The sequence below is a fragment of the Rhinoderma darwinii genome, chromosome 4 (assembly GCF_050947455.1).
Source record: "Rhinoderma darwinii isolate aRhiDar2 chromosome 4, aRhiDar2.hap1, whole genome shotgun sequence".
Lineage (NCBI taxonomy): Eukaryota > Metazoa > Chordata > Amphibia > Anura > Rhinodermatidae > Rhinoderma > Rhinoderma darwinii.
Genome location: NC_134690.1, coordinates 403622897 through 403641098, shown reverse-complemented (window position 1 = coordinate 403641098; position 18202 = coordinate 403622897). Strand labels below are relative to the sequence as shown.

At 41.4% G+C, this 18202-nt stretch overlaps 1 protein-coding gene across 4 annotated transcripts in view; it reads right to left on the bottom strand.

Moving 5' to 3' along the window:
- Positions 1-18202, bottom strand: part of LRFN2 (leucine rich repeat and fibronectin type III domain containing 2) — a 533652-nt gene that overhangs the window by 133241 nt on the left and 382209 nt on the right. For all 4 annotated transcript variants that reach the window (XM_075863478.1, XM_075863481.1, XM_075863479.1 and 1 more), the window contains one exon: positions 777-2163. In XM_075863478.1, coding sequence (XP_075719593.1) covers positions 777-2143 — 1367 coding nt within the window. In that variant the 5' untranslated portion in view covers positions 2144-2163. The remainder of the gene's footprint in view (positions 1-776; positions 2164-18202) is intronic.

Here is an 18202-nt window from a genome sequence, read left to right as displayed (position 1 = left end):
TTCAGCTGCCTGATACAAAATATGACCAAAAGTGTGGACACCCTCCTAATTATTGAGTTCAGAAGTTTCAGCTACACCCATTGCAAACAGGTGCATAAAATTAACCGTCTGTAGCTTCATGAAATGGGTCTTCATGGTCACTGCACACAAGCCTAAGATCACCATGCACAATGCCAAGAGGTGGCTGGAGTGGTGTAAAGCACACTACCTCTGGACTCTGGAGCAGCATGTTCTCTGGAGTGGTGAATGATGGCTCATTATCTGGCAGTCTGATAGAGGAATCTAGGTTTGGTGATGCCAGGAGAGTGTTACCTACCGGAATGCATAGTGACTACTGTAACATATGGTGTTTGTTTAATGAACTGATACGCCGATTGTAAGCCTGACCTTCTCACCCAACATCAGTGCCTGACCTCAAAAAATGCTCTTTTGTCTGAATGGTCAAAAATTCCCTTGGACAACTCCATATCAACGCCCATGGTTTGGGAATGAGATGTCCATCAAGCTCCAATAGGTGTGATGGGTCCACATACTTTTATAACATATATACTGAACTGGAGATTTTATATATTTTTGAATCCTTTTTAAATCACCTAATAAAAATAAATGTGGAAAAAATATACAATCATAAAGAAATAACCGTTCTTCTTACCTTTAAGTCTTCTTATGAAAAATTTAAGAAAAGGTGACATTATAACTTAGATAAACAAGAAAATTGTTTCCTTTATCGGTAAAATTTTTACCTTTTTCTACAAATATTACAAGTTGTACTTTACCTGTAGATTAGTACTTCATCATCTGAGCAATTGTATTGAAGTTGGTACATTTTAACTTTGGGAGCAGACTTGCTCACTGACCACTTAACTAGTGCAGAATTAGTTGTCACCTCTGACACTACAACAGCCTTTTCTGGTTGAGTCTTAACTTCCGCTCGGTTAGTTTTGCTGGTGATGTCAGAAAGCCTTGATTTGGGTGAAACAGCACGACCTGTGCCATTGCTAAGATGTGGCAGCTGAACAATGGATAACTCAACCGGTGCTGTTAACTCTCCGGCAGCATTTGCCGCAATACAAGTGAAGGTCCCATAATCCTTGGATGTGGTTATTAAGATATCTAAAGTTCCATTATCATAGACAATGGTCCTTGAGGAATTTCCAATAAGGCGTCCATCTGGAGCAACCCAGTGGATAACTGGTGCTGGGTCTCCAACAGCTTTACATTTTAAGGAAGCAGTTTGACCTTCTAAAACCAGCAACTTCTGAGTATGTTGAGTGATTAGTGGTGGTTCACAAACAAATTCCTCCTCTCGGACATACCAGAAATACCTTCCTTTCAAAGGGGAAGGTGACGCACAAGTCTCCATGTCATCTTCCCTGTCAAGCCTCCTCAACCACAGTAGTTCACAATTACAATGAAGTGGGTTACCCCCAAAACTCAAAGACAAAGGGGGCATAAAAGGTGTTGCAGAGGTCATGGACATTTGGGACCTTGCAAAGATTGGATCTGGAGGTAGTTTTTGTAGCCTGTTTGAAGTCAAATCAAGCCTGGCCAACTTGTGAAGGTCATGAAATGTTCCCTCTGTAATGTAATATATAAGATTGTGGTCCAAACTAAGCTGGTGCAAATTAATCATCCTTCGTACGGCGTCCCAAGGAATTGTTTTAAGATTATTGTAAGAAAGGTCAAGGTCTTCCAGCGTCTGTAAGAGGTCTTCAAAAGCATCATCTGCGATGCTGTTCAGTTGGTTATTATTCATAATCAAGTGTTGGAGATTGATAAGTCCTCGAAATACGTCATCTCCTAAGTTGGTTAACCGGTTACTGTCCAAATGCAATTGTCGAAGGCTTTCGAGATCCAAAAATGAAAACGGTTGAATGTAACTGATGGTGTTTCTAGATAACGTAAGGTCAACAAGACCAGTCATGTTGCCAAAGTCTTGTCGGCTAATGCTTATGATAAAATTACCCCCGAGTCGAAGTTCAACTGTCCTTCGGTCAATATCTACAGGTACAAAAAGTAAGCCTTTGGTAGGACACAACGTTCCTAGCGATTCTGACAAGTTTTGACAGACACAGTATTTTGGACATGAGTTGACCACTACCGCCATTCCAAACACCAGAAGACTGCAGAGGATTTTTTCCATCGTAAGTCCAGAAAAGATGCCTGCAATGAGAAAAGACAAAAACATTATCAAAAATATTTATGTAGATAGATTTTACCGACACACATACAAAAATCCATTGTAAACATATCATCAATCTCTTAAGGGCCAAGCTAATTACTGCCTTAAAATCCAAAATAATTTTTCGTTTTTGGTTCCTTGCGTTCTATCAGCCGTAACTTTTTATTTTTAGGCTGTGTAGCAATTGAATGCCTTGTTTTCGGTGAGACAAGTCATACCTTTTTTTGGCTAAATATATAATAGCGGTTAATTTATATGCATTTCTTAGTATTGAGGAACACATAAAAAATAAATGTTGCCATTGTTTTATTTATTTTATTTATGGCAATAACCATTCAAATTAATAGAGGGCATAATAACATTATTGTATGGGTCATGTGTTTTATATGTTTTTGTAACTTTGATAAAGTAAAATATAATTTTTTTTGAGAAAAAAATGTTTTTGGGATTTTTTGCGTTTTTAAATTCTTTTAAAATTGTTCTAATTTTATTTGAGACAATTATAATATAATAATGACATTTTATTTAGTCCCATTAAAGGACTTTTACTTTAACAATTTGTTTTTTCCTTTTTAAACATAATGTAATGTAAATGTAAATCGCACCAGCCACCGTTTCGAAAAACGGCCGAGTAAAAAAACGGCAGCGAAAAAGAAGTGCAGGTCACATCTTCAGCCGTTTTTGGAGCCGTTTTTCACAGACTCTATAGCAAAACAGTTCCAAAAACGGACGTAAAAACGCTGCGTAAAACGCTGCGAAAATCGCGAGTGTCTTAAAAAACTTCTGAAAATCAGGAGTTGTTTTCCCTTGAAAACAGCTCCGTATTTTCAGACGTTTTTGAGTTTGCGGCCGCTTTTTTACGCGGCCGTTTTTAAAAAAACGGCCCATCGGAACAGAGCGCCGTTTTTCCCATTGAAATCAATGGGCAGACGTTTGGAGGCCTTCTGCTTTCCGATTTTTCGGCCAATTTTCGGCCATTTACGGCCCGAAAAACGGCCGAAAATAGGCCGTGTTATTATACCCTTGCTTGACAGCTCTTACTATTACATAGGAAGCCCCCTCCCAGGGTTAAACGGCTGGGATCGACCAATCAGTATGTGGCTGCCAATCACAGAAATGGTGAGGGCTTTAAACACAAAGACCCACATATATTTTGCCAGTTTTTGTAAAGGAGATAGTTGGAGTGATTTTCTGTAAATTTATTAAAAACATATGCCCCTTAATAAATTTGGTGCATTTTCGTAAAAAATAAAATGTTGAGCCATATAAAGGATTTGCGCCAAATTTACGCCAATTTGATCCATTTTTTTTAAATAAATGTGGCCCATGCCCACTTTTTTGTTAATTTCATATTTAGCAAACAACAAGAAAACTGTATAATTTATTGTATGTCACCGTTAGTGTCATTTCTTTTTTTACGCAGTTTTACGTAAAAAAAACTCCATAGTAAATGTGGAACATTGAATAAGAGAAAGTTACTTTTCATTATGTGAGGATTAAACTTTATCTACATAAAAACCAAAAATGATGGTTCTAAGAAAAAAACTGCAAAAATCAGCAGATTTCTGAGCTTTCTGGTGGAGGAAAGGTCAAAGTGATTACTCACAACTTTAGTTTATAGAAGATTTTTTGCTTTATCCCAATTTCGTTTTTATTACAGTAAAGCCGTAAATGAAGTATCTACAATGTAACGCATCCATCAGCTTTATAGTCCTCAGGTGGCCATCACTATTATTTTCATTGCAGGAATAATTTATTATATGTACTGTATATCTACGTTGGTTTCCTTTTTTATTTATTTTATATATGTGTTTATATAAAAACCCTCTGTCCTCCTTCCTGGCAATAACAGCTGATCACTTAGGGTCAGCATAGAAACCCTGCAATACACTCATTACTGGGGGAACCCAAAAGATAAAAAAAAATTGACAACCCCTTTAACCACTTCAGTACCCAGACATTTTTTGGATTTTCGTTTTCATTTTTTCCTCCCCACTTTAAAAAGTTATAACTTTTGAATTTTTCTGTTATTAGAGCCATATGAGGGCTTGTTTTTTGCAAAACAAGTTGTCGTTTTTAACTGTATCATTTATTGTACTATATAATGTATTGGGAAATTGTAGAGAAAAATATTTTTGGGGTGGAATGGGAAAAAAAACCTGCAATTCCTAAATTTTTTGAGGGGTTTCCTTTTTTACGGCGTTCACCATACGGTAACAATGGCACGTTATCTTTATTCTACAAGTGAATACAATTACGGCGATACCAAACTTATATTGTTTTTTAAAAATTTTACTACTTTTACAAGGAAATAATGAATTGTTAAAACTAAAAATTGTGTTTTGTCGCCACATTCTGAGAGACAGAACTTTTTTATTTTACCATCCATTGATAGGTATAAGGGCTTATTTATTTTTTTGCGGGGCGAGCTGTAGTTTCTATTGGTACCATTTTGGGCTACATGAGAATTTTTGATCACTTTTTATTAAATTTTTTGTGAGATATGAAGTGACCAAAAAAACAGCGATTCTGGCGTTTAATTTCTTTTATTTTTATCTTTTATAGCGCATTGAATAACGCTATAGTGTAATAGTTCAGACTTTTACGGACGCAGCGATACAAATGTTGTATTTTTTTTTAAATCTTTACATTACTTCAGAGGAAAAAGTGGGAAAAGTTTTTTTTTTTAACTTTAAATATTTATTTTTTTACAATACTAAAAACTTTATTTAACTTTTTTTTTACACATTTCTTTATTCCCCCTAGGGGACTTGAACCAGCGATCGTTAGGGGGGATTCAGACGAGCGCGATTTGCGCGCGTGCAGGCCGCGTATTTTCTGCGCATCACGCACAGCACTATAGAAGTCAATGAGGCAGTTCAAACAGTGCGTGATTCTTGCGCAGCGTTTGTTCGCTGCGTACTATACGCGACCGGTTCAAAAACTCTGCGTATTTCACGCATCACGCACCCATTGAAGTCAATGGGTGCGTGAAAATCACGCGCACCACACGGAAGCACTTCCATGGGACGAGCGTGATTCGCGCAACAGCAGTGAAAAGGATGAATGAAAACCGAAAAGCACCACGTGCTTTTCTGTTTCCGAACATCCAAACGGAGTGTCTTTGCGATGAGCGAAGCCGGACAAGCGTACCGAACTTCACCGGGTTCGGCCAAACTCGTTTTGGCCGATCCCGGCAAAAAAATTATCGGTACGCGACGTCAGGAGATAGTCACTGTCCATGGTGCTGAAAGAGTTAAACTGTTTCAGCACCATGGACAGTGACTTGCGATCCCAAAATACATTAACCTGTAAAAAAAAAACGAAGTTCTAACTTACCGATTACTCCTGTCTCCTTCCTGCAGTCCGACCTCCCGGGATGACACTTCAGTTCAAGTGACAGCTCCAGCCAATCACAGGCCAAGCACAGGCTGCAGCCAATCACAGGCTGCAGCGGTCACTTGGACTGCTGCGTCATCCAGGGAGGTGGGGCCCGATGTCAAGAGAGGCGCGTCACCAAGGACGCGTCACCAAGGACGCGTCACCAAGGCAACGGCCGGGAAGTTCTCGGTAAGTAGGAACTTTATCTTTTTTTTTTACAGGTTTTTCGCTGTTGTGTTCGGCATTCACTGTCGAGGGTGCTGAAAGATTTAGCTCTTTCAGCACCTTGGACAGTGACGGGCGTCGACAAGCCTCATCTCTATGATGCCGGCTGCGCGAAAATCACGCAGCCGCGCATCAGACACGCATGACACACGCAGCTGTCAAATGGTTTTTGCGCTCGCAAAACGCTGCGTTGTTTGCGCGCGCAAAAACGCAACGTTCGTGTGAATCTCCCCTTAGATTAACAGGTTAAACAGCCAGTAACAGAGCGATTGTTGTTCCTGGCTGTTATTGCCAGGTGTCAGCTGTAAAATACAGCTGACACCCGCTGCATACGGAGCGGGCTCAGCAGGTCAGCCTGCTCCGAACGTCACCTCCCCCACCACGACGCAATAGTACTCTGTGGCGTGGGAAGAGGTTAAATGTCATATTAGGAAATTGCATCACTAGCACTTGTTTAACCCCTTCCCGACATATGACATACAGTTACGTCATAGACAGGTAGGGGAAGTATGGAGCGGGCTCATGGAGTGACCCCGCATCATAAGATGCTGGTGTCGGCTGTATGTTACAGCCGACACTTCAGAGTAATGAGCGGCATCGCGATCGAGCACGATCCCGCTTGTTTAACTAGTTAAATGCCGCGGTCAATAGCGACCGCAGCCTTTCAATCGTAAGAAAGAGGGGGGCGACCCCCTCTAACAGCTCATCGCACCCCCCACAACGCAATCGCGGGGGGGCGATGGTTGCTATGGCTGCCTGGGGGCCTAATGAAGACCCCCAGGTCCGCCATCTTTGTACACATATTAAGCCTTGCCTCCGGCAGGGCTTAATAGGTGTCTGTCAGAATCACGATATACTGCAATACATTAGTGTTGCAGAATATCGTGCAAGCGATCTAACGATCGCTGGTTGAAGTTCCCTAGGGGGACTAATAAAAAAAGTAAAAATGAGTTAAATAAAGTTGTTTTTTTTGTGTAAAAAAAATTTAAAATATTAAAAGTAAAAAAAAAAACCTTTTCCCATTTCCCCCCTAGAGCATAGTAAAAAATGAAATAAATAAACATAATTGGTATCGCCGCGTTCGTAAAAGTCTGAACTATTACAATATATCATTATTTAACCCGCACGGTGAACGGCGTAAAAAAAAATAGTAAACGCCAGAATGTCTATTTTTTGGTCACCTAATCTCCCACAAAAAATGAAATAAAAAGTGATCAAACCCTCGCATTTACACCAAAATGGTAATCTTAAAAACTACAGCTTATCCCGCAAAAAATAAGCCCTCATACCACTTAATCGACGGGAAAGTAAAAAACTTACGGCTCTCAGAATTTGGCGACACAAAATAAATTTTCTTTTTTACACTTAGGTTTTTACTTGTAAAAGTAGTAAAATATAGAAAAAACGATATATATTTGGTATCACCGTAATCGTATTGACCCACAGAATAAAGGTAACATGTTGTTTTAATTGCACAGTGAATTCCGTAAAAACGGCGAGCAAAAAACCATGGAGGAATCGCTGTTTTTTTCATTTTTATCCCCACAAATAATTTTTTTCCCGTTTCCTAGTACATTATACGGCAAAATAAATGGTACTACGAAAAAACGACAACTCGTCCCGCAAAAATCAAGCCCTCATAGGACTATATCGACGGAAAAATAAAGACATTATGGCTTTTGAAAGGTGGGGAGGAAAAAACGAAAATTAAAATCTGAAAGTTGTTTACGACGGGAAGGGGTTAATATGCATATGTCTACCGTAATTACTCCTATTATGGGTGGGAGGGATTTGAGTAGCAAAAAAGTGCAGTAAAGTCTCTGCAGAATAGAGGTCACCTTGACAGGGAATTTCCACCCAATGCTCAAAAATAGCAGCAAATCAGAATTTTGGGTCATTTTCATACACCCTATTATATAATTTTGAGTTAATAGAACAGGAACCTCATCTCTAGGTCAGAGTGGAGAGCAGTTACATAGAGCGTCTCTCTCTCTGGAGGACCTGTTCTGTCCTGTATTACACACACAACACATTGATATTAATTGACACTGTGCACTGCCTCATTTCACCTGTGGTGGTGCTGCCAGGAAATTGAACACTTACTGCCAGATTTCCCCACAGATCACAGCTGATCACTGCGAAGGGGGACATTTTGTGATCTGCTTATTGTCAAGGGACCTTTCTAACTAGTAGGGATTGTCCAAAGTGGAAAACTACTTTAACACTATTACTGCCAAAGATTTATAAAATACATCATGACTTTAAATATTTGCTGTGACTAGAACATAAGGGCTAAATCTTGGAATCCCAATTATGTCCAAAGTCTTAACTTTCACATTATAGCAACACTTTAGGCGTAATATTTGGGGAGCAGCATTTGTTTGAAGTTGGGAGACAGGATGAAAGTTTTACTTCCTGGTACTGTGTCTGTGTAGGGGAGAGGAAGGAGGGGGAGCTACAAGTGAGAGCAGGAAGATAAACCCCAGCCTCTTACTGTCATCCCTCCCCTGTACAACCTTAAGTGACTCCCGTGGTTGGGTGATACAGAAACTTTCTTCATTTTATAACCCCTCTTACAAACTGCTTCCTTTAATACTGGGTTACTTTTTTACAAAGTGTAAGGGCTTCTAATTTCCTAAAATATATGGGAAGGGGTAAAAAAAAAAAAATTCCATTTTTGAATTTAGATTTTATTTGTGGCAAAGTGTAAAATTGTGTTTTCTTTTTTTTTTTAACGTACAGATAGAATAAGTGTCTGGAAAACTTGACTTTCTCTCATTGGGATCTCATGGATATTTTTGAATTTACTTACGTCGGCCATGGTCCTAACTTCTGATTTGCTAATATATAAAGACGAGCAAATTGATTCTAAATGAGTCAAATTCGGTCCACGATTTTACCGACTAGAAAAGAGAAAAAAAGAGGAGGAAAAACAATTATACTCATCTGGTCTCCCATAGTGACGTGTTCCTGTCGGCTTCCTGAGACAAACGTAATTTGTCCCGTGTGAGGTCAGATAGGACAACACTACATCCTCTGAGGAGGCTGCCAGGGATGCGTCACAGCAGCGCTCACAAGTGTCACCAGGGACACGTCACTATTGGGAGATGAGTATTGTATTTTTGATTTTAGGTTGGAATTCCAAGTGCCCCGTTTGCCCTGTTTGACTCTCTGATGATTTCTAGAACTGAAGGAAAAGAAGGTATGATCCAGCATAGTTTGATGATAAAAATGTTCCCACTTTTATTAACATAGAAAATTAAATAGTAAAAAGGAACGCACTATAGACGTGGTGTTAGAGTGGCATATGTCAAAAAGCCTACGCGTTTCGCACACTGTCTGTTCTTATTCATGGCAGATGAATAAGAACACAGACAGTGTTCGAAACGCGTAGGTTTTTTGACATATGCCACTCTGACACCACCTCGATACTGTGTCCCTTTTTACTATTTAATTTTCTATGTTAATAAAAGTGGGAACATTGATTCCTTTTTCATCATCAAACTATGCTGGATCATACCTTCTTTTAATTCATGTCTTCTGCCGTGGGCCGAGATCCGAGCGAGGTTTGAGTGCAGGATGCAGAACTGGTGAGTAGGAGGTTTCCTCCCTTCCTGTCTTCTAGAACTGTATGCCAGTTGGATACAGTCCTAGAAGACATCTGAAAGTCAGACAGGGAAATCGGGGCACTAGGGACTCACGTAGATCTTATTCAGACCAAATCGAAGTGGACAGCTGATTCGATAGAATCGGCCCTGAAACTAATTTCAGTCACCTCTACTAATATACCTCCGTTATTCATACTGGGTGGACTGAATGAAAAACAGAGAGTTTTTTTTAGCATGTTGCCTGCCATTACTTTAGTAGCTTTACTCCTTTCATTCAGAGAATATGACCGCAGGGTGAAGATTGTAGAAATATTGCCAGGTTTGAGATTTGCAGCTAATCCGAGTGACTCACATTTTGGACAATCAATAGAGGATGGAAGGACTGGAATACTAAATATATATATATTTAGAATTAAGTCTTGAATATCTGTAGTCTCCCCCCTCCTCAGGTGGTGCTTCAGGTTCACCTATTTACCAGGAGGACCAGTGGTGTAACTACCGCTGTAGCAGTCATAGTGGCTGTTATGTGGTCCGCGGCATGAGGGGGCCCGTGCCTCTGCTAGCAGCCACTATGAATGCTACAGCTAAAGCCCACCTTCGGCCTACAGCCAATCAGGCACAGGGATCACTGCGCAGGCCGGCGTGATGGCATCACTGGATCACGCCGGCGTTGAGGAGCAGCTCCTTTTGTCGTGGGAATGGAGCCTAGGTAAATAGAACGTTTTATTTGTTTGGGGGCGATATATGGTGCTATTTACAGGGGGCTTTATAGCACTGTCTACAGGGGGGGGCTGTATAGCACTGTCTACTTGGGGGGCTGTATAGCATTGTCTACAGGGGGGCTGTATAGCACTGTCTACTTGGGGGGCTGTATAGCATTGTCTACAGGGGGGCTGTATAGCACTGTCTACTTGGGGGGCTGTATAGCATTGTCTACAGGGGGGCTGTATAGCACTGTCTACAGGGGGGTCTGTATAGCACTGTCTACGGATGGGCTGTATAGCATTGTCTATGGGGGTCTGTATAGTACTGTCTACAGGGGGGTCTGTATAGCACTGTCTACGGATGGGCTGTATAGCATTGTCTATGGGGGTCTGTATAGCACTGTCTACAGGGGGGTCTGTATAGCACTGTCTACAGGGGGGTCTGTATAGCACTGTCTACAGTCGGGTCTGTAGAGCACTGTCTACAGGGGGGTCTGTATAGCACTGTCTACAGGGGGGTCTGTATAGCACTGTCTACGGATGGGCTGTACAGCATTGTCTATGGGGGTCTGTATAGCACTGTCTACAGGGGGGCTGTATGGCACTGCCTACAGGGAGGCTGTATAGCACTGTCTACAGAGGGGGCTGTATAGCACTGTCTACAGGGGGGCTGTATAGCATTGTTTATGGGGGCTGTGTAGCATTGTCTATGAGGGCTGTATAGCACTGTCTACAGGGGGGCTGTATAGCACTGTCTACGGGAGGGCTGTATAGCACTGTCTACGGGAGGGCTGTATAGCACTGTCCAAAGGGGGGCTGTATAGCACTATCTACAGGGGGGCTGTATAGCACTGTCTACAGGGGGGCTGTATAGCACTGTCTACGGGAGGGCTGTATAGCATTGTCTACAGGAGGGCTGTATAGCATTGTCTACAGGGGGCGCTGTATAGCATGGTCTACAGGGGGGGGGGCTGTATTGCACTGTCTACAGGGGGGGCTGTATAGCACTGTCTACAGGGGGGCTGTATAGCACTGTCTACAGGGGGGCTGTAAAGCACTGTCTACAGGGGGACTGTATGGCACAGTCTACAGGGGGGCTGTATAGCACTGTCTACAGGGGGGCTGTATAGCACTGTCCGCGGGAGAGCTGCTGTATAACATTGTCTATGGGGGGCTGTATAGCACTGTCTACAGGGGGGACTGAATGGTACAGTCTACAGGGGGGACTGAATGGTACAGTCTACAGGGGGGCTGAATGGTACAGTCTACAGGGGAGGCTGTATGGCACAATCTACAGGGGGATGTATGGCACAATCTATAGGGGAGCACTATCTACCAAGGGGGCTGTGTGCAGCACCCAAGGAAGGGGGGGCAGTCAAAAGTTTGCTATGGGGCCCATGTTTCCTAGTTACGCCCCTGAGGAGGACTTCTACACCAACTTGGGCAGAATATACATACTCCATGAAGATGTTAATGAGCATCATTAATCTTGGTTCTGACCACAAAATGGTCCCATTCGTGAATCTGTGGCGTTACTACAATAACTTACAACCTTTTACCATGGAGGAACCGCTGAGAAAATGTCTTCTCTGGTAGAAGCTCTACAACTACCACATCTCTACTGTTAGGCTAGAACCACACAGGCAGTTTTTTTGGGCATCCAACAGATAGGAAACTTAATCTATCCTTTATATTTCCCCTTACTTTTAAATCCATTCCTGGCTTTGGCTACAAAAATGGCATAAAAAACGGCATGTGTGTGATTCCAGCCTAAAACTGGCAGCTCTGTAACCAGGCTCCAAGGAACACCAGGGTTATACCATGGATGGTTGGGAGACACAATAGTCGGCATTGAGCCATAAATGCTAGAAGTGCCCTCCAAGGTGGTGCTTAGTATCAAGCTATGAGTCCAGTACCCGGAGGACTTCTACACCACTCCACTATACTATGGGAGAAGATACACACTCCATGAAGATGTTAATGAGACCTGGAGCCTTATTAATCTTGGTTGTGACCACAACCTGGTCCCATTAATTTATCAGAAATGTTCCTCTCTGTGAGAACCTCTATGATTGCCACATGGGGACTGTTAAAGTTCTTGCCATCTTCCAGGTTCCAAGGATCACCAGAGCTTTACCATGGATGTCTATCTATCTATCTATCTATCTATCTATCTATCTATCTATCTATCTATCTATCTATCTATCTATCTATCTATCTATCTATCTATCTATCTATCTATCTATCTATCTATCTATCTATCTATCTCATATCTATCATCTATCTATCTATCTATCTATCTATCTATCTATCTATCTATCTATCTATCTATCTATCTATCTATCTATCTATCTATCTATCTATCTATCTATCTATCTATCTCATATCTATCTATCTATCTATCTATCTATCTATCTATCTATCTATCTATCTATCTATCTATCTATCTATCTATCTATCTATCTATCTATCTATCTATCTATCTATCTATCATCTATCTATCTATCTATCTATCTATCTATCTATCTATCTATCTATCTATCTATCTATCTATCTATCTATCTATCTATCTATCTATCTATCTATCTCATATCTATCAATCTATCTATCTATCTATCTATCTATCTATCTATCTATCTATCTATCTATCTATCTATCTATCTATCTATCTATCTATCTATCTAATATCTATCTATCTATCTATCTATCTATCTATCTATCTATCTATCTATCTATCTATCTATCTATCTATCTATCTATCTATCTGTCTGTCTGTCTGTCTGTCTGTCTGTCTGTCTGTCTGTCTGTCTGTCTGTCTATCTATCTATCTATCTATCTATCTATCTATCTATCTATCTATCTCATATCTATCTATCTATCTATCTATCTATCTATCTATCTATCTATCTATCTATCTATCTATCTATCTATCATCTATCTATCTATCTATCTATCTATCTATCTATCTATCTATCTATCTATCTATCTATCTATCTATCTATCTATCTATCTATCTCATATCTATCAATCTATCTATCTATCTATCTATCTATCTATCTATCTATCTATCTATCTATCTATCTATCTATCTAATATCTATCTATCTATCTATCTATCTATCTATCTATCTATCTATCTGTCTGTCTGTCTGTCTGTCTGTCTGTCTGTCTGTCTGTCTGTCTGTCTGTCTGTCTATCTATCTATCTATCTATCTATCTATCTATCTATCTATCTATCTATCTATCTATCTATCTATCTATCTATCTATCTATCTATCTATCTATCTATCTATCTATCCATCCATCCTTCCTGCTGGCACACTTTGAGTTTTGAACATGTAACCGGCAAGGATACATTGGCCTTGATAACCACTGTAGCATATAAATAAAATGAATTTCCAGTCTTTCCTATTTTTTCTCTCCTTACCGCATGACAAAAAGGCAAGTTAACAAAAAGTGTGTGCTTATGTCGGCTTGTGAAGTGCGAGTACAATACATCTGTAATGTATAAGAATTCCTCCGACAGTAAATGTTATATTTCTACATTACCTACAGCTGTGGGCGAATACCTGGGGATCGTGTTGCCTCAGATCCTTCTATTGAAAAGAAAATTCAGTGACAGCTACAAAAATAGTAAAGAAAAAAAATAAAACGTGCAATCTTTTTTCTGCTGATTTGAATTCTCCATGTGACGGGCGCAGCTGCTTTGAGGCTCTAAAGAGTTGGATGGTTCGTGCTGTGTGAACAGCTCCAGAGGCTTCCAACTCTCATTGTACAAGGGTTCACCTGACCGCATCCTTTCAGGTAGAAATTTGATGCCAATTATACTCCAATTTGGGTCTTGTTAGAGTCTATAAAACGCAGGTTGTTACTAATCGGCAAGATTTCTTCTCCTTAAACTACAAGGCGACTGTACGGTATTATGTGACAAGTAAGAGCATGAATGGTGTTGAGGGATCCTGTGTGCTAGGTATCAAACCATTTGAGATTTGTCCAAGGTCCACCTCAAATTCTTGTTGACTGCGATGGGACGGTCTCCAATGTCTTTCTCTTAAACGGGTTGTCACCTAATTCTCCTGAACAGAAAATCTACCAAGAAGATGCACCACTGACCACCATAGACTTCGAGAGAGCCGCACATATGCACAGCCGCCCCTCCATTCCATTTTTGCCTAAATATGGCTGCTGCTCGCCAACTTGCTTTGCAAAAACAAGAGTCAAGAGATGGGGTTCTCAATGGTGGGACTTCCACCTATAAGACACTAATGGCTATGGTTGCCACCAGGCCAGTAAGCCACCGCCCCAGGTAGTATTTACCCTTGTCGGCTGGTGAAAGTAATTTTTTTTTTACCTGCAATAGTGACCGCGTGTGCGGTCAGGTAACTTCCTATTCACATTGGATACTCCTGCTTTGCTGGGTCCCCCAGACCTAGGAACATCAGAAGCGCCGGGACTAGGTCAAGTGCAAAATTAGCGCCAGTGGGACATTGCAACGGGCAAAGCAGCAGAGAACCAGAGTCCCTGACGTTCAACAGCCGACATGAGCACAGTGCCTGCCTGTCCATCCCCGAGAGTCAAGAGCGGAGGAATAGGAGGAGAGGGAGACAGATACCAAGAATTTACAGGGAGTCATTATCTGTCTGAGGCTCCAAGACTTGGCAAATCACTCGTGTCTCCCCAAAAACAACACCCACTTCTTACCCATGTGGGGGTTTACTTACCCATACTGGTCTTGTGTTTTGTTTTTTTGGTCCAATTTTAAAAAATGTAACACAACTGGCATGTGTAAAAACCCTGAAGTAACCAATATTTTTGGATATAAAAAGTGGCAACCCTAGTTGTCTGTGGTTAGACAACCCCTTTAAGAGGCTCCTGCTTTACTACTGCTGGATGGCATCTGCCAATGTCTTCCACCAGTCTTCAGATCAGGCAGCTGTTTATTTAAACCTCTCCTGGAGTGCAACTACAGGGGGCGCAGTTGTAGCAGTTGCACCCGGGCCAGTGTGCCCGAGGAGTCCAATGGTCCATCTGCCACATAAGAAGACACTGGTATTATAAATGCCACTTGGTTGGTGGGGGCCCTTTTACAGGTTTTGCATTGGAGCCAGGGGTGTCAAGTTACCCCTCTAAACCTGTCCTTGTATCATCACCTCTAAGCCATTTTCTCGTCTTCATGTTGAACGACGTCACCGTGCCGGCATGATGAGGTCACCATCAGCTCCCATTCCCAACGCTGGATGATAAAGGTGATGAATTGATGTTATTGTTCCTGTTGGATGATGGATCTTCAGAAGCGTCGTCACAATAAAGTCAATTACCACGTCTTGCAATATTTAAGCTTCTTGGCTTCGTCAGGCGCCTCAGTCATAAATGAACAGAACAGTCTGCTGAGTGCAGCAGAAATGTGAGCTTTGAAGTCACGCGTTCACACAGTACAGCAGGAAATGTTACTGCAGAAGACGATACATAACGTGCGGCATCTCTTGTATTTTGGGACATTTGAATAAAATATGCGGGAGCTTGTGTCATACACCAATTACTGCGCTCTCTGCTGTGCCTCCGGCCTCTCGCTGCAGCATTTAGAAAGTTACATTTGACTGACTTAAAGAACTAATAATACTTTGCTATGATATTAACATAAAAGGCATCCTGTGTATCTGCTCACAAAACTAAAAAAAAAAATCCAGATTTTGTAGTTTTCTTAAAGGGTAGCTCCACTTTTAACATTTTGCCGGTTACACCTACATTGTGTGTTTTAGGTATTTTGGATACACTTTGCCTTACTTATGTTGCACTAATCTTGAGTTATATTATGTCTTGTACTCCTCTCACATCCAGAGCTGCATTCACAATACATGTCTGAATCAAAGATTGTCACGGCCCCTCCCCTATGGAACAGGAGAGGAATACAGTGCAGTCTTATGCAGGGCCACACTGTCCATGAGGCGAGAGTAGCTTCTCGGCCTGCTACCTCTCTGAGGGTGCGGCGGCACCACCTAAATCAGCCACCACCACCCCCCTGTATATAGGACGCAGATACAATTACATGCATAAGTGCTGAATGGCAGGGCATGTTCCTTGCGTCTCTATCTACAGGGAGCTCTATGCGGGGGAACTATCTACAGGGGGCTCTAAAGGGGGAACTATCTATGGGGGCACTATCTACATGGGGCTCTATGGAGGGCACTATCTACATGGGGCTTTATGGGAAGCACTATCTACATAGGGCTCTATATGGCCGTATATACAAGAGGCTCTATAGGGGGCGCTATATATGTGAGGCACTGTCTACAGGTGGCTCTAAGTGGGGCACCGTCTACAGGGGCTCTATATGGGGTACTGTCTACAGGGGGCTCTAAAGGGGGCACTATCTATAGAGGCACTATGTGTGTGTGGGGGGGGACAGTGTATGGTGCTATTATAATCAGGGAATAAGTGTATGGCACTATTATATTTAGGGGTACAGTGTGTGGCACCATGAGAATTTTATCTTCGTCTATAGGTGCAGAATGTTTGAAAAGTGAAAAGCTGAGGACATCTGAGCTGCAAACTGCAGACATGGGCTGTGGCCGGAGGAAGTTATCATAGTGGTCTGAACGGATGGAGAAGAAAAGAGAAAAAACAACTAGAATCTGAGAAGACGTCACCTGTGAGTCACTTAATGTAAATGTGTATTATGCCTCTAATCACTACGGTAGTCACTGTATGATCTGTAGCGAGATGATGGATGGTATGATTTTTTTTTTTTGCTAAACCGCAAATCCCAGCATATCCTTGCCATTGTTCGGGCCATGCTGGGAGCTGTAGTATTACACTGTAAAAACCTATATGGCAGGGGTTGCACTAAATTGAGCTGTATTTGTGCTGGTGCTGTATTTATGTACTGACTTTTGTTCTGGTGCTGTATTTATGTACTGAGTTTGGTTCTGGTATTGTATATATGTACTGAGCTTGGTTCTGATGCTGTATTTATGTACTGAGCTTGGTTCTGATGCTGTATTTATGTACTGAGCTTGGTTCTGGTGTTGTATATATATATTGAGCTTGGTTCTGATGCTGTATTTATGTACTGAGCTTGGTTCTGATACTGTATTTATGTACTAAGCTTTGTTCTGGTGCTGTATGTATGTATTGAGCTTGGTTCTGGTGCCATATATGTAAGAGCTTGGTTCTGGAGCTGTAATTATATAGGATATATTTATAACAACACGATTGCAGATTAGATGGAATTGTTTAGAATTTATTGTATTTTTAAAGGGAACCTGTCAGGTAGTTTTAACCCCTTGAACCGCCACCATGCGGTAATAAATGTCCTGACAATATTTCTATATGTTCCCCTGTATGATTTTTTCAGATGCAGCAAAATCTATAAAATCAACTTTTACAACGGCGCACACTATATGCTAATTACTCTATAAAGGGTCATTGGGTGGTGCCGCCATCCTGAAGAGTCACATAGTCCTGCCTCCAAACCCACCTTTCGATGCTTGATTGACATCTCCCTGGCTGTTATACATCACTACCAGTCTCCTCCAACTTTCTCGGATCTGGGGGGCATTATTTCAATTTTCACCTCATGCAGCAGAAAAGCTAGAATCGGCCCTGGTCTTATGCAGTTATGTAATGTTTATATTATATGTTTGATTTATAAGATATTATGTATCTCTGCTGTAAATCCTAAGAATATCAGAAGTCACTGAGGGGTTCCATATTAAAGGACAACTCTACAGACCAAGGGGCTTCTAATATCCGCGATAATGTATGGCTCAAGATGAACTCCCCAGGTACTGCATAGCTTCTTTCAGAATCAGTTCCTAATTAATATGAAACGTCACCTTCTCTACTCAAAGAGGTTCTGCAGCAGCTAGTGCAGTTTATAATAGAGAATGGAGCTGCTGCAGAACCTCTTTGTGAGAAGGAGTAGCTTCACGTGTCAGTTAGTCCCCTTTCCTGTTCTAAAGATGTGCGTATTATACAGAATTCTTCCCTGTCTGATGCCGATTCTTTCAAAAAGTGTGAAGGTCAGAAAGGAAATGGCTAGAGGAGTAGTAACCAGGGCACTAAGGAGGAAGATGAGGATAGTAGTGGTCATGCAGGGGGTGG